The 23,929-nt window shown below is 36.9% G+C and overlaps 1 protein-coding gene across 1 annotated transcript; it reads right to left on the reverse strand.

The window, feature by feature from the left end:
* Positions 1–689: 689 nt before the first annotated feature.
* Positions 690–21,783, reverse strand: LOC127951379 (contactin-associated protein 1-like). The gene is made up of 24 exons (XM_052549253.1): positions 21,500–21,783; positions 16,626–16,727; positions 15,423–15,616; positions 15,021–15,174; positions 14,421–14,624; positions 14,055–14,239; positions 13,767–13,919; positions 13,328–13,589; positions 13,043–13,192; positions 12,583–12,754; positions 12,241–12,347; positions 12,031–12,150; positions 11,741–11,944; positions 10,448–10,604; positions 9,990–10,117; positions 9,494–9,667; positions 9,156–9,374; positions 8,829–9,068; positions 7,164–7,406; positions 6,953–7,080; positions 6,774–6,867; positions 6,462–6,692; positions 5,834–5,878; positions 690–4,656 (listed from the first exon to the last, which is right to left on the reverse strand). Exons 1-24 carry the CDS (start codon positions 21,561–21,563, stop codon positions 4,457–4,459), a joined length of 3,930 nt encoding a protein of 1,309 aa, XP_052405213.1. The 5' UTR covers positions 21,564–21,783; the 3' UTR covers positions 690–4,456.
* Between the last annotated feature and the right edge of the window lie 2,146 nt (positions 21,784–23,929).

Raw genomic sequence — 23,929 nt, forward strand, 5'->3', positions numbered from 1 at the left:
TGTAAAATACTTTAGTTACAACTTTATCTGAAATATTCTGTGCTTTATATTTATCCCAAAACACTAAATCCCATGACAAGAGCTTTCTGAAAAAGATAAGTGTAATTGAATTTACAGATGCATTTAAAAGCAAGTATATCTGTTGAAGTTAATTTTGCCAAATGACAAAAACTTGATATGAACCAATCTGGAGTTGATTATAGAAGGAGTCCTTCAGGCTTTTATTAAAATGATATTTGGGATTTGTGTTAATTCTACACAGTCATGGTCATTTACAATGAGGACTGACACAAACAAAACCAGTGCTAAAGTATTAAGAAATCTCAAAATAAATACTTGACCACAAAGCTGAAATGACCTGTTTGCAAGAGGATACCATTAGAAGGTTTTGTCTGATTCCATGAAACTAATTCATCTTTAACTTTGGGCATTTTCATGGGAATAACTTTGGCAAATGCTTAGCATTTACATTTGTAACCTTAAAGTTAGGATTTATAGAGTCTTAGTAAGCAGGACTTCTGGAAGAACCTTCAGCAGATGCGGTTTACTCTACTGTTAAAAGTCTGGGATGTTTTTGAAGTTTATCATGTTCACAAAGTCTGCATTTATTTGCCCAAAATTGCAGTAAATGCAGTAATATTATGAAATATTACTATACTCTCAGAAAAAAAAAATACACAGGCAAAAGCTAAAAGGTAGATTTTTTATTGTACCTTTAAATTAGTATTATTATATATCAGTACCTTAAAGATACATTTGATGTTGTCTTAGTGCTTATCATGTTAGTACCTAAAGTATCTGTTATTGTGTGTGTGTGTGTGTGTGTGTATCCTTTGGAAATCTTACTTTACTTTCACTTTTAATCAACATACCCTTGAATAAAATCTTACTGACCCCATACCTTTAAAAGGTATTCTATTTCATTGGAGATCTTAATGTTTATCCACAAGATAAAGGGCCTAAAAGATTTCAGATTTGTTCAAACAGAACTGTTAAATATGTGGTGCATTTGGAAAAGATTCACAGTGAATCAATGCGTTTATATCAAAAATGCATTCAATTAAAAAAAAAAAAAAAATTCTTCAAATGAATCAAATGGACGTCCAGGTGCCAATAAGTGATGTTTTCTTCAAACATTCAGTCTTATGTATGTCAGTGAGGTAACGCTCTAATTAGCTGCAGTATTGAAACACAATACGTCATTATACAAACACACATGACACAAGCTAGTGCTGAATAACCAGCCCTCAACACCATTTACACAATCTGCTCGCTTCTCATTTCACATTAACATTCATCTAAAACAGACTGTGGGTTACATTTACTTTTGTCTGAGGATCATCAACTCCCAAACTTTGGTTTTTAAAGAAAATGTCAAGTATGAAGAGACTGAGAGGTGTTTGTCCCTGTTCAATTTAATATTTCTATACAGTAGCATTTCATTCTGCATTCAAGACTTTTCAAAGTAAATATGAATGGATAGCTTGTATTCCACTGCTTTATAGAGGACAATAGAAGGGAAGAAGTTAAAGAATGAGGAATACATAAAAAAAAAGAATAAACAAGACAAAACCTGACAGAGGTCAAGAGGTTAGAGCTGGACTTACAAATATACATAAACAGCATAATCTGTGCATGAATATTATGTGATCTTTTTAATAAAACTCTTATGCCTCTGTTAAAGAAACATGTGCCTGGCACTGGAAGCAGTGGATTCTTCTTTTTTTTTATTGCATTTTGATGAAAAATCTTGCAAAATGCATAGCTTCAAAAGATAATACACCTTATTTGCTCTTTTTATTATATAGCTCATTTTACATCTGGAAAGATGATGGAAGTGCTCTAAGCTCTTGGTAAGAAGCAGCAGCAGCAATAATGGTGTCCTACAGCAAACGCATGAATGTAATAAAACCATGATACCATCTGTTATGTGTGAAAGCCTCTTGACCACAATAATCAGACTTGTGCTGATCTGCTCAGTGCTAAGAAAGCTTTCATATGTGACCTCATGTAAAAATATTGGCTGCTTCATGATTATTTCTGACTATTTCTATTATGATGAAAATCTCATCTTAAATTACCCTTAAAGGGTCACTTCATATCAACATGCTGTGTGTGCTCTTTTGTGTCCTCCGCACCACAAGGATGCGCTGTTTCTACGTGTATTTAGCTTTGATTTGAAAGAAAACAGCGCAGCATCCATCCTTGTGTCGCAGAGGACACAGATGAGCATACACTGTACAGTGATAAGGAGTCACAGGGAGGAGACCGTTGACAAAGGAATAACTGAATAAAGTTGTTATTTTTGTTTCATACCTTTTATGGACCTTGACACTATTTTTTACTAGCCAGTCTATGGGACAGTCTCAAGCCTCCAGGTTTTCATCCAAAATATCTTAAATTGTGTTCTGAAGACGAACAGAGCTTTTACAGGTTTGGAACAACATGACAAAATTTTCATTTTAGGGTGGAGTATCCCTTTAACAAACTGATTGTAATTTATGATATTAGATCTGTAACAGACCTACCATAACACGTTAAGTCTGCCGTTGCTCTGTATTCTAGAGGTGCTATTTTGAGTATTTCTGTCACTCAGTTACTGTTGATCCATAGCTAACATGGTTTGTTTGTCTTTTTCTGATCAATATGTAGATTCCACAACTACAAGTGAACACATTCAGCCTTCAGAGGTTCCACACTATAAAAAGTCTAAAAAAGTGTTCCAAAGTGTACCCCTTCATAGTTGCAGAATTATGGATGGAAAAACAGAACACACAAATGTAAAACTTACACACATTACAAAATATGTTTTTTTCTTCATTAAACTGATTTTTCTATTATTTTTTTAAAATAATAATTATATTAATTTCAACATTTTTTTTTTTAATCTATCATTCTTTTCTGTTTCATATATTTAACAGTAAAGTCAAAAATATTCCTGGTTCAGAATCGCTGGTCTAAAATGCTTTTTCATCAATCACGTGACATGAGTATGTTATGGAAATGACATCATTGTACTCTATTATAAGCAACGATATAATTTTGAACTCTCTTGGAAAGACAGAAAAGGGCACAAGGAGGAAAAGAGCTTCAAATCCAATCACTGCTCTGTGGCATCATTATAATCAGACACAGTACAGTTTTACCTGCCTGCATTCATGTACTCTTAGGTCTCTGAAATATGAATTGAAATTTTATTTCAGAGTCAAAATGTCTTGAGGATGGCTTGAAAAGGCTGGTGTGTGTGTGTTGCTGTAGCAGCAGTGAGAAGAACATGGGTCATGACCACTGTTACCAACCCTGAGACATACAGTACACTCCCTGTTTCAGTACTCGTTGGGCTCAAAACACTTTCATGGTTCCGATATCTTCAGCTTGTTTCATGAGGCCTATTGTGTGTCATTGTCACAAAAATGTTTCTGAATATTAAACTTCATAATGCTGTTCACAATCAGCATTTGATATGGCTACTATCACAAAAACGCCTTTCTGCAGATTTTGATATGCCACAGAATAGACAGGTTATTATTCAGCACATTAAAGTCATAGTGCTCTAAAGAAGCTGAAGCCATTCAATGCCATTTACCTCTTCATCTCTTATAAGCACTGTATAGCACATATATACCATTAGCTATGTCTGAGCAAATTCTAAATCCTCCATTCGTTAATGAAGTTTAAGTGGTTAAAACAGATGTGTAAACATCTCTACAATGCTTTTGTACAGATTCTCTCATGAGCACAACGACATGGCTATCGAACTCACTTAAATCTACACTACTTCTGCCAGTACACAATAATGAGGCAAAATTTTCACTTAGTATATACAGGGTTCCCACAACCTTAGACCAGTTCATTTAAAAATTTTCCATCAATTTATGTTTTTTAGATTTTTATTACATAACTAGATAAGTCATAAGTAGAAATATTTATTTTGACTACAGAAATGTCTGTTTTTGCAGTTGTCCAGCCAATTGTGATTTAAAAAAAAGATATGTTTTAAATAATTTGATTACATTTACAAAAAGTTAATTTGTAACCAATAAAATACCACTGATACAGGCATGACTATATATATTTACAGCACAACTATTCATGACTTTTCCATGATTGTAATCATTTCCTGAATCTACTGTATTTTTCTAGGCCTGGAAATCCCAGTTGTAAAATTCCCTGATATTTCCAGATCTTTATGACTGTGGGAACCCTGGATCGGTCTTTTAAAGTTTCCTGTAATGTTGCTGAGGCACTTCAGTCGGCCTGCACTGCTCGTGCTCATTGATTGAATGGTAAATTGTCTCTAGCCTGCTTATTTTGAGCTCTACCAAAAGCACCGAATACAATACAAATAATGGGACAGAAAAATAAATATAGTAATATCACCACAAAGGCAAAAAATACATTAAAAAAAAAATTACATTTGCAACCCATTTCTCAGTCTTCACCATTTACCTCCCTGTTATTCATTGGGACTTTCCTCCTCTATTTCCGGCAGGTTCTTTCTATCCTTGCGCAGAGTATCAGTGAGGGGCCGAGCAGAGCTGGGGGACTCCAGCTGCTTCGGTTCGTTAGTGTGGTAACTGCCTTTGTACCTGTACAGGTAAATGTAGAGGCTGTACAGGATCAGGAAGAGCAGCATCAGAGACACTGTCACGATTACTGTGAAGAAAATCACACACACACACATACACACAGAAAGAGAGAGAGACAGAGACAGAGGGAGAGAGAGAGAGAGAGAGAGAGAGAGAGAGAGCAGTTGTTAGCTTTAAACTTAATACTCTTACAGTGCTCTGGCTGGGCTGTCTGCAAATGATGGCTTTAACATACAGTAATTTGTATCATGTTGCATAATTCACAGGAGAGACTGCTGACTGCTCAAACTGTAACTATTTAAAGGGATAATTCATCAAAAAAATGAACATTTTGGCATAATTTACTTACTCTCATGTGGTTTAAAACATGTACTATTTTTTTCATGCAACCCAATTCATAGAACTGCTGTGAAAAGAGCTGCATGAAGATTCTTCAAAATTCTATTTTTGTGTATTTTTCAAAATAACAGTATACAGGTTTGAAACAACATGAAAGTGAGTAAATGATGACATAATGTTCATTTTTTTGTTGAATTAAGGATTAAATGTGTTTTGTTGTGGGTCAAGTCTAGTTTATCTGAAAAAAAAAAGACAATCGGACATCTAGAGAAGAAGTGGATTTGTGTGAAGGAACGATGGAGGATTGCAAAAACGCATAAGCATGCTGATAAATAAATTTTAAAATGTAAGTTTTTATTAAAAAAAAATATCTTGTATTGTTCTGATGGGCTTTCATTTCTAATTCTTGTTAGTATTCGAATAGAAGTTCTGGATAACATTCACAACAACAAAATTAATTTAACAGATCAGTGTAACAGTTACATATTGTCTGTCTGGAATATGGTCATTTGTAAAGATCTGACGCTTATCACACCTTGATTTATTCCACATACAGAATTTTATCTCTACATGACGTGCTATCACTGATTAAGCCAGGTTTCTGTCATGTGCGGAAGACTGTCCTTATGCAGAAGCTTATGTTCCCTAATCCTGTGTTCTGCAAATTAAGTGGATTTTAAAATCATGGTTTGCACTCTTGAAGATCAGCATCATTTGCAGAACTCACTGAAATGCTGAATAACAGAATAAAGAACTATAAATACAAATCGTTTTGGGGGAATTTTGTCACTTTTATTAGGGGGATGGTGGAAATCTGACAAAAAGCATTAGGTATAATAGAAGTTTAAGAAATAGCTGTAAATATGCTTTAAAACAAGATCAATTGAGTGTGACTGTAAACTTACGTGTCATCCAAGGTGGGGTAACATCATCATGAATGTAATCAAAGACTAAAAAAGAAAGAAAAACATTAATTGGGGGTTAAAAACAACCTTTAATCACAGTGTAGAGTACGATAATCATAACATACTGTAAGAGTAAAAAAGTTACAGTTGTTTAAAACCAATCCTTTTTACAGTGCATGCACTAATAACTTGATCAAAAGTAATAAAAGGTTAAATTCAGATAAATTAGACCATATCTATTTGAAATAGTCCGATTTACTTTATTTCACCCTATAATTATTTACTTTCACTTCCATTCAAATATTTTGGGGTCTGATTTTAAATGTATCTGAAAGATACATTAGTTTGATCACAAAATTTACAGTAACAAAAAAAGAGTAATATTGTAATATATACACAGTTTAAAATAACTGCTTACTATTATAATATATTTTAAAATGCAATTTATTCCTGTGCTGCGTAGCATCACATGATCCTTCAGAAATTATTCTAATATGCTTATTTTTCTCAATTTGATGCATCCTTGCAGAATAAAAGTATTAATTTCTTTCAAAAAACAAACAAACCAAAATCATTTGAATGGTATGTTTCAAGGCATTCATGTGAATGTCAGGATGTGTAGTCTTACACAGGCCAGTGAACCAGGGGTCATCCTCCCAAGGGACATATCCTAAGACGGGGGGAAACGCTCCACAGTTAGACTCCACCACATAGCCTTGAGTCGTCACTGGTGGATTGGTTACATTAGGTCGGAAGTAGGCCTTCAGTGGGGCAAAAATATTATAGCGGACACCTGATATACAGCCCATAAAGCCTGGACTGTTGTGTCTCTGAATTTCGTAGTCGACACCTCCCACTTCTATGAAGAAGAAAAAAAATATATAGTAAATGCAACTTTTCATCCACGGGCAACAAGTTAAGATAAACATGCTCGCCTTACCCATGACTCTACCCAAGAATATAGACTTCGGTGAGTCAAATCTGGGAATCTCTCCTGGTATTAACTTCTCAATCCATGGATCCATGTAATCCACCTAGATCCAGGTACAAATACACATACAAACAGTGTGCTCTTGCTATGCTAATAACACTAAACATAGATCTAGTTTGAGATCCTACCTGTGTCCATATGGTGTAGTTGTGTCGGGTGATGTTGACGAAATGAGGGAAGCCATCTGCCATGTTTCTGTCAGTCAGCTTAAATTTGTAGCTTATTATCCCGAGCCGGTATCTCAACGAAAGAGTCCCTGTAGAGGTGGTGACATCAGTGCTAAAGCTAATGTTTTGTTTGATCTGGTGTGATCGGGTGAGTGTGTGTGTGTGTGTTTACCATCTTTCTTGAGCAGGACGGCGATGTAATCATTGCTGAAGGAGCTGATATACAGCAGCACAGCTGGGGCCTGTAGAGTGCTGAAGCTGAACTCTATGTCATCAGTTGTCGTGTTGTAGCCGAGGGTAAAGTTGTGCCAGTGAGGCTCTATCCATAAGTTTGCCCACCATGCATCAAAGGAAATCGGCTCTTTGCGGATATCATAACGCAACCAGGCTCCCACATCAAAGAATGCCCCAATATCTAAAAGGATGTGGCACAAGTAGAAATGTTGTTTATGTCAAGTCATGTCTCATGGACACTCCTTTGACATGCTTGTTTTTACCAAAAATTGACATAATAACATGTCAAACCTCGAAAAGTATAGACTTGTTATAATATTCTAGTACAAGCAGTTATTATTAATTTATTATTGGTTGAGCAGCACTGCAGTTAAAAAGTTTTTTTTTAACTGTTTGTTAGATTTTACAGTATTTTTCTTCTGCAGGTTGCATAGTTACACCAGGAGGATCACTCAAGTGATTCATTCAAAATGCTGATTCATACAGAAACAAAACAAGTGATGGGCTGAATTCAGAACTGAAATAGAAAGTGTAATTTGTTAGTACGATGTTCCAAACTCACCACAGAGTCATTGAATAATTTACTCTAATAGTTCATTCAAAAATGTTGATTTCTTAACAAAACAAGTGACTGACAGCATCCTAAATTGCATACTCTCTCTACATGCATATATGTATGTAGAATGAATATAATCTGGACAACATTCGACATGTTTTCATTGTTATATGACCTTCCAGCATCAGTTGCATCTGTACATGGCCATTCACAAACCTCAACTGTGGCCTCATGGGAGTGTCCACTGGACAGTAGTAGGTCATCTGAGCAGTGGGTACTGTTTTATGAATTCTACATTAGTAGGGAAGTATGTATATTATATATTATGCATGTATATTATGTATATTATGCATATTGTGTAGCCACTGTTTTACAAGTCATTGAATCATTAAACAACTGATTTGTTAGAAATGTTCTGAATAATAAGTGTATAATTCATTAATTTATAATCTATTTATAAGTGAATAATAAATGGGTGCTCAGCTCATTTGACAGCCCTACTAATTTACTGTAGATTCAATCGGCAGAACGCCAAATATATGACTTAATGAGCCCATTATGAATCCTGCTAGTGATGAGTGTTTAAGATTTATTGAAAAATGAAATAATAATAATAATAATTCAGCTCAAAGACAAAGATCTTACAAATTTCCACAGATTATCCAAAAATGCAGATAATGCATGGAACAGACAAGTACAGCTCTGATATATAGGCTTGAAATGGAAAGTAGACACAAAAGCCAAAGTCTGTCACTCTCTTTTTCACGCAGTTAATTTTTTTAACAGACTCTCAGAGGCACCAGTCTGCTTGCTTCTTTCATTTTTTATCCTTCCCTCGAATCAGTTTTAATCTTTAAAGTCTCCTAATCTCGATTTCATGAAATTAAAATGCATTTGTAATAATTAGTCTTTCGCCAGATGAAGCTGAAAAGATACAATTTCGAATTTGCATATGTTTATTAGGAAACAGCTGTAGTCTGTATTGCACCATGTCAATTTGTGCCAGCGTAAGTGTGAGAGAGCATATGCAAATGTGTGTTAACTCACCTAAATGACAGTAAAAGCCATCAAAGGCTGTGTTATTGCAGTCACAGATGTATGAAACATAGCCATCAATGCACTGGCCTCCGTTTCGACACGGTATGGAGGCATTCAGACACGCTCCGGTGCAGTTCCTACGTATGCCAGCTCTCTCGTCAACCTTACCCTCCAAATCCACAGGCACCCCGTTCATCCTCAGCCCACGCAGACAGCCCAGAAAAGGCCTTAGGGTGTGATTGGCTGCCCCTGAATACAGATGCATGGTATGTTTTTGCATCAACTGCTTAAAGCAATGTTTTCATATCAACTTGCCTGAAACTCAATGATTCTTACCTACGAGCAGGGGTTGTGTGAACTTCATAGTGATGTAGGTTTGGCCCGGAAACTTATGAATGGCCGGAGGCAGGAAATCAACCTTGAGACGTGCCAATTTCACATTGATTTCAGCTTCTACATAGTGCCATTCATTATCGTTGAGAGGTTTAGGAGAGCGCAGAGTCACATTTCTAATCCCATCACCCACCATGAAAATGAATACCACCTCAGTTGTAGCTGTGAAAGTTTTAAGCAGAAACGGATGAAGGAGACATCAGAATCACTAGATGTACACCATATATTTTTGGGATTTACAATGGGATTTACAAGCCCACTGCAATTGAAACAACACTCACAATTGAGTTCAATTCGTAAGAAATTACGCAGGTGGTCATCAGAGCTTTCCACAAACACTCCGTTAGTTCGGTAGGTCCTGAAGTGGAACGTGATGTCGGCACTGGTGCCAGGCTTGAAGGTGGGGAACGTCAGATAGGTGGCCTTAGTAAACGCTATGGTGTTCCAGATACTCCCTGAGAGAAGGATTTCCCATCAACATATCGGTGCAAAAATACAGCAGAATAAAAATATACAAATATACAACAGAAATGAACATTTCACACCAATTTATTGATTTATTTAATAAATATCCGTGTATTAATGAGAGTACTGGATAATTTCATCCATTCAAATAAACCCCTTTAGGGTCATATAATTCTGCTTTGCTTTATGTTTATTTTGTGATAAAAATCAAATGACTTTATATTTCCCTTTACTCACATGTCAGGACGGATCTTCTTATTACTGTAAATAGACTTTTCATCCATGTTATCTTTTTTAATATTCATTACTCACTGTCTCCATGGCAGTACAGTGCTCCAACACTATAGCGTGCTTCTGAACCGGTGCGGTTCGTGTCTCCTATCACAATCCTACTGACGGGCAGGTGGTCTCGGAACGACAGGTAGCCTTTATCTGAGTACCTAGTGAATTAAAATTAGCCTTTAAAATAATCAAATAATGTTTAAATTGTACTTATACTGTATATACACCACCATTAAGAAATTAAAATGAACATTAACAGCATTTATTTGAAATTCTTTCAAAAAAAAAAACCCTTACTGTCCCCAAACTTTTGAACAGTCATGTATACATGGTTTTGTACACAGTTATACATAGTATATGAATAGTTCATTTATTTTCTATGTTTAATAATATAAAATATCGCCAAACAAACTCTTGTAAAAGGCATGCTTGGATGACAAAAAAAAAAAAAGGGAAAGAGAAAAGTTTATTTGTTTGTTCATTCTCACCATTGGCGGTAGTCTGCGTCACAGTTGCACCAGTACTTGGAGTCGGTACAAGTTTGATTGACAGCACATCCACATTTCCCACTTTCAGGGAAAGCTCCTCCCCAGTATTCATGACTTTCATTATGCTGACCAATCCAGTAAGTGTAAGGCCGTCCATCTGTTTGCAATAAATGAAACCAAAGAAAAACTGGGGAGAAGTGGCATAAACACTGGTAGTGCAGGCAAGCCAGTCTCACTTTGCAAACCCAAATCGCTGACTGATAGGATTCCTAGAAGTGTTAAAAATGCTGAGAAGTTCAGTGACACTTAGTATGTTCAAGGTTCTGGCAGTTCAGTAGTATCTAGTGTTTCTGCATTGATTCTCCTAAGATCTTAGCTAAGATCAGTACTTCAACAGCTATCCAAAACTCAGCTGTGGTTCCTTTATGCAAGGTTTGTCTTCTACTACGCTATATAGTTCAGCTATATAGTGATGACTGCCTATATAGTACACCGCAACATTAAAATGAGTTTATTTGTACTGTTGAATGCAAAGTTTTTTTTTCCTTGTCCATGCTTCTCAATATAATAAAAGTGAATTAGTATTGGGGATGTCAAGCACCCCCCCCCCCCAAAAAAAAAAAATCTATATAAAAAAAAACTATAAAAAAAGAAATATCATAATGTATCATAACAACATTTTATTCTCTGTCTTCTTAAGGCATAAGTCACTACTAACTCAAATACTCTACTTATTGAACATCTAGTGAGCTGTTAACTGCTATGGCTAGATTTTGAATCAGTGAGTCGAACTCCAGAGCCGGACCAGTTTGATTTGTGAACAAATTATTCAGACCAGTTTTGTGAACTGCATGAACTGATTCATTGAAAAAGATCCAGCTCTAGTTTATGATTTGTTCATGAATCGGCCATTGCTAATTGCCTCACAAATGCTTGTGATTTTAAGATATTAAAGATTTTAATGAGTTAAATTTCACACAGAACATTTCATATTGCTTCAGAATGCATGGAGTGTAGTTGCAGGAGTTGTATGGACTAACAGGATTGTCTTCAGAAATTCACATTTTAAGTAGCACTGATCAAACTAATTAAAAAGGCTTGGAACACGAGGGTAAGTAAATTTCATTTGAAAAATAATTTTTGGTTTAATTATCCCATTCGTTCCAATCACTTACTATAGATGACCAAGGATATTCCACATACTGATTTCCACCTGTCAGTGTGATACGTACCTTGTAAATACATAACTAATATTTAAATAATAACAAATTACCTAATAATCTAATAACTTACGTGGAGTATTGAGGAGGCGTGACTTGTAGCATGAGAACTCGATCCATTGCTCGCAGTATAAGGAAGTGTTTGCTAGGGCAGTGACTTCATCCCACGATGCATTTACATACTGGAGGTCCCCAATATACGGTCGATCCATGGTGGAGCCACTCACTTTGGTGCTTTTCATGCGATTGTGCTCAATGACGGTCCATGATTTTTGCACTACAAATGTTATAGGATAAACCTTAGCTTACCATGTCAACTTATTCAAAATTGCATTCAACATGTCTGTCTCTTCTACTTCATACACATATTGCAGTAGACTGAGAAAGGCTTCAGTGGTCCGCTCAGATCTGGATCTATGGTGTAGTTGCCTGACCAGTACTTCCCATTCAGTCGGTAGGCCTCACATGACTCCCTGTAGACCGCTGAGATGGAGAAAAAGACAGTGACAGGCTTAATTCTCATGGTTCACCAATATAAAGTCGATACAGAGGAATCTCCTTAAGGACACTCACAGTTATGACAAACTTCCCCCTTGTAGCCTGTGTTGTTACACACACACAGGAAGTCATTCCAGGACTGAATACACCTGCCTTCATGTTCACAAGGGTTTGGAGAGCACCTAAAAAAAAAAAAAAAAAACACAAGATAAGAAATGAACACTAAATTTTAGATCTCTAAATTTCTAGTTTTTAGATCATGGTGGTGACTTCCCATTGATATATTGATACAACAGAGCTAAGCTAATGATATGTTTGATCTCCACTATACAAGGCATTTTGTATTTTACATGCAGGAGGACTGTTCGCTTGGCTTCTTGAGGACAGTGTTGGCACAACCCACCCACTCACACACACCTATCAGTGATTCCACAGGTGCCCAGCAGAATTTCGGCATATCTGCCCCATTTCCTCTGCAGCATGACGTCTATATCCACCGGCTCATCATCTATAAAGATCTGCTGCATGCAGCCATGGAAGCGAGACAGCTTGGTCACACAGCGAGCCGTGTTATTGGTCTTAGGACAACCTGAAGCACATCACATAATATACATCTAGTTATCTGCTATGCAACTAAAAAACAAGCACTGAATACATTCATTCACATTTAGTATAGATTATAGACATTAAGGCAACATTTATGGCATTAGATGTGCATATTTATGTATAACAGATTGAACATGCATATTATTGTAAACATTAATGTTGTTTTACGGTAAATTTTGAGACAGAGAAGAAAGTCACTCAGTATTACTCATGTGGCACTGAATCATAACAACAGACTAACCTTCCCTATATTTTGTGATCTGTTACTTACCCCCGAAGAAGTAGCGGTCTCCTGTACGAACCGTGAAGGGGTTGGTGATCTTCAGTGGTGAGCTCTCATCTTCATCTATAGTGATAGTTAATAAGTTGTCTTTGGCGGTCAGGTCTACCGTGTGCCAGAAGCCGTCATTGAGACGGTACCCTGGGACAAGGCAAAATAGGATAATATTTGTTTTGGTTCTGCTAAACTTTTGATCTGCAGGTGCTCCGTCCAGTATTATCTTACAGAAACAAAATGTCATAACAAATGCTATATGGACACAGTCTTTAATCATACCTGCAGCGAAGCGTAATCTCTTGTTTCCAGGCTGCATTAGAGTGACGTTGACTTGTCCTTCACTGAGGCCCAGCTCCAGAGAGCCCAACTCATCTGCAAACCTGGTGAACATCAGTAACCCTGTGTAGTCCCATGAGCGAAACTTAAACTTCACCGCCAGACGGTTCTTCCGGAAGAAGCCGGGCAGCTGTAGGTAGTTGTTGGGCCCTGCAAAGGTCATAGGCTTCCAGAGGAGATCACGGCAAGTATAATGCATCTTTTTCTGAAGAAGGGCAGATGAGAAGATGTAAATGTACAAATAAACATTTCAAATATTAAGCAAATGCAATACAATGGTCATTCAAATGTAACACCATATGAGTTTCGACATCCCTTAATAATTCACCCTAAATTACACTCTTGTTGTTGTTTGGGTGAATATTAGGAAAACTCTACATACCTTTTTAGGAGCTAGTCGAATTTCAGGCTCCTGGTACTGTGTCCTGTAGATGATATTGATTCCATTGATAAAGACGTTCTCCATGCAGCCACGAAAGTTAACCTTACCGGGCAGATGGGGCACGTCTTTCTCAATCACACCTCCAATATAAATCTAAAGACAAATGGATAAATTGTTATGATGAGGATGCAGGGATCATTGAATTCCTCATTTAAATCTTCTCAACAAATGTAATTCATTTAGTGATGTGTGCATTAATAGTTTCATGTGTTAAATCCAACATAACACCTGCTTGTCCAGATCAAGGTACTGGAACTCTCCGTTGAGGATAGCAGTCTCTGTCTGGCTGTCCAGGGTGAAATTAACCTCTCGTCCGTAGCGCTTGATTGTGACGTAGTGCCAGTGCTGAGTATCAAGCAGGTTTCCCAGCATCATCGTAGTCATCCCATCCGTGTTATGGACTGTGCTACTCCCTGAAAAAGAGCAGAAATACATGTCCTAAGATAGATAGATAGATAGATAGATAGATAGATAGATAGATAGATAGATAGATAGATAGATAGATAGATAGATAGATAGATAGATAGATAGATAGATAGATAGATAGATAGATAGATAGATAGATAGATAGATAGATAGATATGTCATCATTACCCAGGCTGATCTGTAAGTAGAGGCGTCCAGTCTTCAGCTCCAGAGTGATGGAGTCTCCCTGCAGACCCTCACTGTGCAGGAGAACACCATCCTTCTCCAAGGTCTTAAAGTTTAAAGCATATGAGTCCTGAAGTGTCCTCATCCTGCCCCGTGGGAATGAATACGCCACCATGTCATCCCCCTCAAACTGCATCACATATGAGTCTGTTAGGGTCAAAGGTCAAGGGTTTAAAATAGAATGTCGAAAACTGTATTGGAAGCAAAATAGATGAGCCAATGTGTCTAGCTGTTGAATTAATGAAAATGATTATACATTACGTTTTGCAATAAGTAAAAATAACTTTATTTCAGCTTCATTTAGATTGTTAAAATGGATTCATAAACCTCACTATTTTTCTATTTTCCTTCTTAAACACATGTAGGACATATTTACTGGAGATCAAGCAAAATTCTGATTGAAAAAATTATTTTCTGCAGTACAACCCAAAGGATCAGTTAACATTACAAAGCACTGAGGAGATTTTCTGTATCATGTTAAGATAAAGTTCTTGGCTGCTGATAAAACATTAGCTGTTCACAGTGACTCTGTGTGCTGTTTACCGTAAGGACAGCCGTACAGCTCTACCCGAAGGCCGATCTTGCCTCCGTTCTCAGTATTCCAGCCCATGGGATAAATGCGCAGATGTTTGGCAGTGAACGCATAATGAAAGACGTTCCTCTTCACCTGGTAGTAATTCCAGTTGCCAGGCAACGTCTGAGAGGCACAAGAAGCTGATATTAAAGGCTCTATGAATGTTAGACACCATTTAACGAATACACCACTTATCTTCCCTACAACTAAACATAACAAAAACTTATTTGAATTTTAAATTTAGATTGAATGAGTCATATTCAAGGTCATAAAAGATAAAAATGTGTTTTTGACTTGTCATGAACCACTTAATCAGGACAAGTTATATTTGTTCATGTTCCAAACACTCATAAAACAAAGATCATTTTTACCATGTTGCCTCCTCTCATGACATATGGAGTCCATGCGTCGAATCGGTCCCCATACAGCACCATGTATTTGGTGACCCAGTCATAAGAGTTGAAGGTACCCTGAGTAGCAATGGCCATGATACGATACTTTCTCCCCAAGTCAATCTGCATCCATGGCTGCCTGTCCCAAGGGGATGGAGACCAGCCGCTACTCCCTACATCAGCACATTTACATTCATTAATATCTATCATGACAACTCTCTGAAGATTTTAGCATGTTAATGGATATGACAATGTTAATGTATCTGGTCTTGGCGGAATAGATCTGCTAAGCTGCTGTTTCTTTTACTTATTGCTGTTGTTGTAGATAATTGCTGCTGCTGTTGCAAAGCAAGTACAGGAACTTGCTACTGCAATACATACACCGATATGGTGCTGTGAGTGTTAAGACATTCTGCTGTTGCACAACTAGCATAGATTAACCTGCAGCCGATCTATACAGGTGGAGCTGGGGAATAGGAAGGGTTTCAGAGGAACTCTGCAAATGCACTGTGAAATGCTTTAAGTAAGCTCATTAGCTGCGTATGCAACATGAACCAATCAGCTTGTGTCAAGTAGTTTAACACCGAATATCATCCGTTTGCGTTAACAAACCATTAGCTTGTGCCATCTACAGTTATATGACAGAACCTGGCATTTAGCAGATGTTTTTATCTAAAGCAACTTACAAATGCATCATCACACAAACATTTGAGAAATTCAGTTGATAAAAAAAACATTCTTGGGACTTCAAACATCCTTTTCATGGACTGGGATAAAATTCCAGACTGCTCTACTGCCTAAAACATATTCATGTTGACAATATAACACTATAGGACAATAGGACTGATACTTGCTGAATCTTGAAGAAGTCAACATTAAGGGCAGCATTTCACCTATATTTCATGTAATTTTGTGACATTTACATTCTCTAATATAGTATTTTCTTTTTTATTCATAGCTCAGTAATGTCACATATAGTAACAGATGTTTTTATTCACAAAGAAGCAAAGCATTTAGCTTCAAAAGGGAACCAATCCAGCAGAGATGCTAATTGTATCTTACAATATATATGCTAAATAAGTGTGAGAAGAGAAGGATAATATTATTTGACTTCATTATTCTCAATAAAACCTATTCAAACTTCTTTCCCCAACCCATAATTTTTGTGGCATAGTCACTTACCGTACAGTTTGGCGAAGTGTGCAGAGTAAAAAAAGTTATATCTGGAGGAAGCATGGAAAGAGGACGCGTAGAGAGGAGAGATCAGCGGATCTAAGCACGGCCCTGAATTAAGGGAAAGAAAAGGAAAATGAGTGAGAATATTTAATGACAACAGCAGTTGATAGCACCTCCACAAATGCAACAAAAACACTATATCATGAGAACTCTGTGTCTGTGATTTCAAATATGCATTTCTCCAAAATGAAAAATTGACTGGAACATCTAATGTTAAACATAATGGAATGCTTTGGCTGTTCGAGCTGAGATTAATGAGCAATAACATTTGACATTGCGCTGAAAATGGCATCTAATCTACCATGTAAGCCTGTTCACTACCAAAGCAAACAACAAAACATAATACATCTGAGAGCAAATTACTGTATGCTCAGACATTTGGTCAAAGAAGTACCATGTTTAGAAACTTAAAATATAAACCTGTTTAAAGGTATTGAATAGAATATGATATTTTTTATAGTATATTTATCGAGTTTAAACATGAATATCTTTATCAAAGATTGTATTACTGTGCTGTGTTGCTCTTAACTTCACGTCCTGGCATCCTCCACATTCAGGTACTTTTCTGAATGCTTATATAATACAAAGTTTTCAATCCTGAAAGGCCCTTTTCAGTAACTTTAACATCATTCAGATTTAAAATCAAAATAATTGATTAGATAGACTATTTGTGGTATAAAGAAGCCACGTATAAGTTGCATACAGCACACTTTTGCACTGCATTTGTATATGCAAATCTTGCCTTGTCCCTCTGTTACACAAATTCCTGTTTCAATTAGACCTGGCAATATTTCAACCTAATCTTAACAGCAGAGTCAGATAAACCCACCCCAACCTCATCCTCTCAACAGAGCTCTAATAAAGCCATCTGCCCAAATGGCATCACATCTCATCCACCTCCCCTCTCTAACAACAGCCGACACACAAACCAGCAAGAGTAAGAGAAGATGAAATGAAGAGCGAGATTGCTGACATATGTGTATATATTATTATACTTTTTTTTTCACTGCGTGAGAACATGATGTGTGGCATGAGAGCCCCATGGCTTGTCGGACATAGCAACAGTAACTAAGTGGGGCAGGTCTTTGTGAAGGGTTAATTGTGACTTAAAATCACTGAACTTTGACTTTATATCGCAATATGATGCCTGAAAAACTTTAGCTTTCTCATAAGTAAGCAGCTGATAAAAATCCTCTCATCAATATCATATAATGTGTGTGTTTTTTTTTTTTATAAATATAAAACAAAATAAAAAATAAAAAAAAGTCCTACTAAAAATATTCCCTGAAGTTTGAACAATCTTATAAAACCAGCATGGGATGCATTTCAGGAGAAGAATGATTCATGAAGTCATATCTTATAATCTTATGATGCAAAGTGTTTTCTTTCGAGAATACAGTTAATGATTGGATCGGGCTTCATTTGTTGTATTCATAATTAGCTTTTGAAACAACAGAAGTCCATTATGTAATGTTCTCATTTAATTGTGTGGTATTTCTCAATGAGGTATTAACTGTAGAAACCAAAAAGAGACTGCAGGGGTCAGACTGCTTAACACAGCAGTGGGCATTAGTATTCTGACTACTGTAACTGCTAGTGAGGGAACAGAGAGGGAAAAGAAACAGTTTGATGGAAAGAGAGAGAGAGAACTGGAGAGATGGAGGGAGAAAGCGAGGAAGATAAGGCATAAGTCATCTAGTTTATTCTCAAATTATTTCAATTCCCATCTGATTCACAATCCCCTGCTCTGTCTTTCAGCCTTTGATTAGTCTGATTCATCAAGCCATGAACTCCATTATGAAAGTCTTCTGAAAGAATTAACTTGTGGTGGAAACATCCTGTGAACATTCATTTATTCAAGCTGAGCCTCAGGGAAGAGCTGCACATCTGTTCCCTGAGATATGACTCGCAAGTGAAAGACATGCTGACCGAGAATGAACTCAGCTGGTCAAAGACAGTGTGTAGCCATGTGTGTGTCTGGAAGATGTCTGGGTTTGGTGAGGATGTGGTCTTGATTCATTGCTAGTCAAAGGGGATAATCATTTATGCCGCTGAATTTTATGATTTTATGATCTCTGTAGTATTTGGACATAAATAAAACACAACAAAAGATCTAACTTATTTAATATTTATTGACTGTCTTAGAAGTAATCATCATAATAAAGTATATATATATTAATATGGTGCTATAAGCAAAAGATTAAACCAAGGCACTCATCTAAGATGAGCTTCGCTTTCATGCTTTCCCAAAAGCACCAGCACCAGTGCAGTAATCTGATTCACATTAGGCAGATAAATGAATTGACTGAATGTGACCCAGCCTAATCTAGCTTTGTTAAATATAAATTGCAAAGATTGTCTGTCTCTCTTCGCTCTGAGATCAGTGATCTCCACCCTGTGCTATTCTTTCCCCACTAGCTGCTGTGTAGAACAGAGAGGAGCGCCTTCCCTGCAGGAGAAGCATTAAAGTTTTTAAAGCACTCAGTGCAGAAGAGCTGCAAGCTAACCTGGGAATAAGCAATGACAGAGTCATGGAGATAAATGCAGAGACTTACACATAGACATGCTTGTGCAAACTTGCCTATTTAAATACAAAAGCTCTGTTCCAAAACCTACTAGTGAGGTACCTTGCTGCCCATAGCCCACATAGGCAGCTGCCTTCTTAAGGGAGCATCCTAACTGTTATGGAAGCTAGAAACTCTAGTCAGAAACTGTACACACCTTTACACAAAGCAATCTTTAAATAACCATAAAAACACAGGTCACATAAAAATCAGATTAACACTGGACTATTTTTAATCTATAATTACCATCTTTTTTCCATTACATTTTGGGACTGTCTTCTCTGTGAAGCACACAAGCAATTCTGCTTTACAATCTGGATTAAATCCCAATTTGTGTTCTTATGCACTATTATATGCCATTTTAAAGCATTAATAGTGTGTTCACACCGAACATTCCAAAAAGAAGAAGCGCGCTTCATATTCCCAGATAACACATTTCCTTATGTAGTAAAAGGGTCTATAAGACTCTTACACTGGATGAAAAAATAACCTTTTATACAATGTATACACTAGTATAAATTGACTACATAGCGTATGTAGAAGTAGTGCATCATTTGGGACACAATGAAGGCCTCTTAGAGGGTTTTATAATTAAGATGGCTACCTTTTACCTTCATCTAAAGGTCTCACCAAAAATGCCTCTGTAGGCAGCTGACTTTTGGAACAGGATGTTTTGGCAAAGGAGGGGAAATTAGATTCTCACTTTCCTATACTTCTTGATAACCTAAATAGGTATTCTGTCTCCTGCTTCCTCTCACTCAATCTGTGCTTATAAATTGGTATTTCAAAAAAAAAGAAAATAAAAAAAAACCTTCCTTTGCACAACCTTTCTGATGCTTTTTTTCTGCTCTCAATTGTTCTTCTCCTCTTTCCATGCAAAGCCCTTGGCTGCTCTACACTCAAAGATAAAGGGTAATAGTCATGCATCTTGAATGCTCTCTCTCTCTCTCGGCCTCTCTCTCTGTAAAACGTGTTGAATTACAGGCACTCCCCCAGTCTCCGCAGGCTGACGCAGCACTTTTCTGTAGGAGAATCAAATGCATATCACGTGAGCTATCTTTCATCACAGGGAGGAGGCCACAGTACACATGGGTCTAGACTGAGATTGCTGGTTCAGATCAGTCTATGTGGAGAGGCTGTGGTTAATATTATTAGCCAGCTGAATAGAGACCTGGGGAGTCATGTTGGTATAAATTATTCATAACAGGGCTTGCAGCACAGTAGCTGGCTGTCTTTGAATGAAATAAAAGATAAGCTCAAAAAGGACTTTAAAATTACAGTCAATCTAAGACAATCTAAGAATCTTTTCCTGAATATTTCACACCTTCCTCTGTTCTGGAACTATTCTGTAGCCACAGCCACAAACACATTTAAACTCAGTATCAGTATCCTACCAACCAGGCTTTTTAAAATCAAACAGACAGGCCATCTTAAATCTCAATAAAAAAATAGATATTCAAACAGTTTTTCTGTGTTGTATCACAAGCTTTTTTTTTTCTTTTTTCTTTTTTTTTCTTTTGCAGCACCAAAATAACAACCAAAATGTTTGTTTTGCGGGGATTCAGAATTATAGAATAGAATATCGACTATGTTAGAGTATATTTTGTGGTTTGAAGGTTCTAATGCTGTGATGAAGGTAACCTTACATGAGGATTCGTATGCAGTGTTCTACGTCATTTGAATTTGGGAGTACAGTGAGTTAACGCGCCCCCCTCTGTCTCCGCATAGGGCTGCTACCACAAGCAACTTCACGGAATAGGAGCCACGCCATCTCAAATACACCGACAATCTCAACTTTTTACCCGTAGGATACTAAAGACACGGCTAATTCTGCACATCTAAGCTTTCAAGAGTCTCTGTTTAACAGCAGGGCAGTGTGTCCCTTTCCGCGTGTCCCCTGCGCAAGACGCACCTTTCCTTGCAGAAACTTGCCCAAGTGAGCGCGCAGAAGCACTGCAATGCAGAAAGAGCCCACAGACACAGGCAAAGTCACGAGCCCGGGCTCAGGACTACAAAATGCTTTGCTTTCAGCCCAAACTCTTTAGACCTATTCATCTAAATATAGATCTGCAGCAATGTTTACAATTTTGCGCCGATTTGAAACAATACAAGTTTAAAATATCGCAATATTGAGATAAAAATCATTGTGTCATAGCTTTACTGATGGACCTGTCCTGATAGAGAATAATAGTCACGTTTATAGCAAATAAGAAACATTTTATTTGCACTGAATTTTGCATCTGCTGTTTGACTTACGTGACGAGCAATGCCTAAACGCGAGAAAGAGTAAAAAGCTTGGGGCAAGAATTTTGATATCCATCCTCTCCGCGAGATAGAGCCGCTGTTAGATGAATAAATCAAATGTTATCCTTTTCTTGGCATCGTTTATCCGTCCTTTCGGCCAACTTTAACTCTCTCGGCCGGGATGGCGATAGACTCGCTCGCTAGAGACGGGAGCGCGCGCGAGCGAGATTATGGTGCTGATGCTGCGCTTTGGCGGGAGCGCGCATACTTTCATTAAACGAAATTCCTTGAAACTTGGAAAGTTGTTGTGACAATCTGGTCGAATTACATTTATATACTCCCTGTTGTTTAATACAGAAGGAAAATTGAGTCGTATGGTCTCGGTAGTGTCCGGATTCACAGTGAGGGAGGGGTGCAAGATAAAAACAGAAAGAAAAAAACAAATTTGGACTCAAGCGGTTCGTCATATTGATGGGAAGTCCGAATCATTTCCGTGAATCGGTTCGTTTGAACAGAACCTCTTAAATTGATTATTTCACATAATTATGATATCACGTAGTTCCTGACATCCTGCTGTTGACTAGGAACATAAATTATGTTTAAAGTGAAAAGTTTATATGTATTATTTGAAAAAAACTTCTAGATAAAATGTTGATTTATTTAAGTTATTTAAATATTTAAAAGATAACAAATACTTATAAATAAGGAAGCTTTATGGTCATGTGTCTCAGATAAGTTTGTTGCAGCCTTGGAGCCATTTAAACTTAAATAATATTTTATTTTTATTACAAATATATTTTTACCAAATTAGTTAAATCATCAGTTTACTCTAACTGCTCATATCAACCTGTTCATCAGTTACTGGGTCATAGTAATGAGACAGGCGTTTGCTCATTCTCAGTTCAGTAAAATATGATATTCTGAATTTAGCAAGATCTGACTTGATTTGTTCACAATCCAGACATCGCTTACTATGTAGTACTGCACCATGCACCTTATTTTCCAATGCATATATCTAACATCATGGCTAGTTATGATATAGTTAAAATTCAGCATTTGCATTGCCTCCCTTTCCTACACAATGGGTTTGTGCAGAAAGCACAAGTTCATTATATAATCAGTCCAGCTTGTTACAAACTGATTTGTTTGTGGGGGTTGCTTTTACAAGGTGGATAGAATATCCATATTTGTGTTGGAAGAGGCGGTCTGTCCATGATTCTGTGATATAAAAAGGCTTTGGGATTAAGAAAAGGGTTTGTACAGCAACAAAGCAGGGTTGGAGCAGGGGCACATTCAGGGGCAGAGGGGGATTTATAGTGTTTCTAATTACGTCAGATAAGGGTTTTACCGAAGTCTTAAAATCATTTTACACACATCAATACTCATTCATGATTTTGAATATGCATGGGGAAGCGATCTGCAGTGCAAGGGGTTAAGGTGTCTTTTATTTCAGCAAGGTCTCTATCCCCAGGAACACACACAATTCAAGCTGCAATCATTAAATTATTGAGGAAAACTTATAAGTAACGTGATTTGTGAAAATACATAGTTATATGGGCATTATGATGGGCAGGAGAAAAGTGAAGAATATTACTTTTAAAGCATCAGTTATTGCTTTTACATAAAATAAATCCAATAGATTCAGCAAAGGATTAAATTATAAACCCATGCATGAATCCTCTATTGATTTTCTTCACACACGGATAAAATCTACTATTTCTATAATCTTAACCTCATCCCTAAATCAAGTCCATCTAACCACCATCTGTTTCAAGTCAAAAACACAACTGTGGCAATGTGCTTTTTTAATAAGTTTTGAGATCAGGGTCCTGAATTATTTACTTACATTATAAAATTACTGAAAGTGATGTAACATACAGCCAAGTATGGTGACCCATACTCAGAATTCCTAATTTAACCCATCCAAAGTGCGCACACGCACTCACAGAGCAGTGGGCAGCCACTTATGCTGTGGTGCTCAGGGAGCAGATGGGGTTCAATGCCTTGCTCAAGGGCACCTTATGGCATTGCCGGCCCAAGACTCAAACCCACAACCTTAGGGTTAGAAGTCAAACTCTCTAACCACTAGGCCACGACTTCCCCCTTTAACTATGTTTTGTGATAACATCTAAATTAGCAAAGTCAAAAGATAAAAACGATGTGATCATTTACTAACCCTCATGTTTTCCAAACCTGTATGACTTTCTTTTTTCTGTGTATCTTGTAGTCCATTCAAAATAATTCAACATAGTCAACAAAACGGTTTGCTTATCAACATTTTTCAAAATATTATCTTTTGAAAAAAGTTTTTTTTTTATGATCTACTCTGCATTTAGGCCATAGTTATTTTACTATTATTATTATTATTGGTATTATTGTTACTGAGATAATATTAGAGATTTTTATTAATATTCGAATTAGTTTTTTCTATTTGTGTTCTGT

This window comes from Carassius gibelio, chromosome A3 (assembly GCF_023724105.1).
Source record: "Carassius gibelio isolate Cgi1373 ecotype wild population from Czech Republic chromosome A3, carGib1.2-hapl.c, whole genome shotgun sequence".
In the NCBI taxonomy this organism is placed as follows: domain Eukaryota; kingdom Metazoa; phylum Chordata; class Actinopteri; order Cypriniformes; family Cyprinidae; genus Carassius; species Carassius gibelio.

Excerpts from the sequence above, each read along its gene's own strand:
- LOC127951379 (XM_052549253.1), bottom strand. The coding sequence starts at position 21,563 with ATGGATATCAAAATTCTTGCCCCAAGCTTTTTACTCTTTCTCGCGTTT. Across the intron at positions 15,175-15,422 it reads TCATGAGAGGAGGCAACATG|ACGTTGCCTGGCAACTGGAA; the intron begins GTAAAAATGATC and ends TGTGCCTCTCAG. Across the intron at positions 13,193-13,327 it reads GAGATTACGCTTCGCTGCAG|GGTACCGTCTCAATGACGGC; the intron begins GTATGATTAAAG and ends GCCTTGTCCCAG.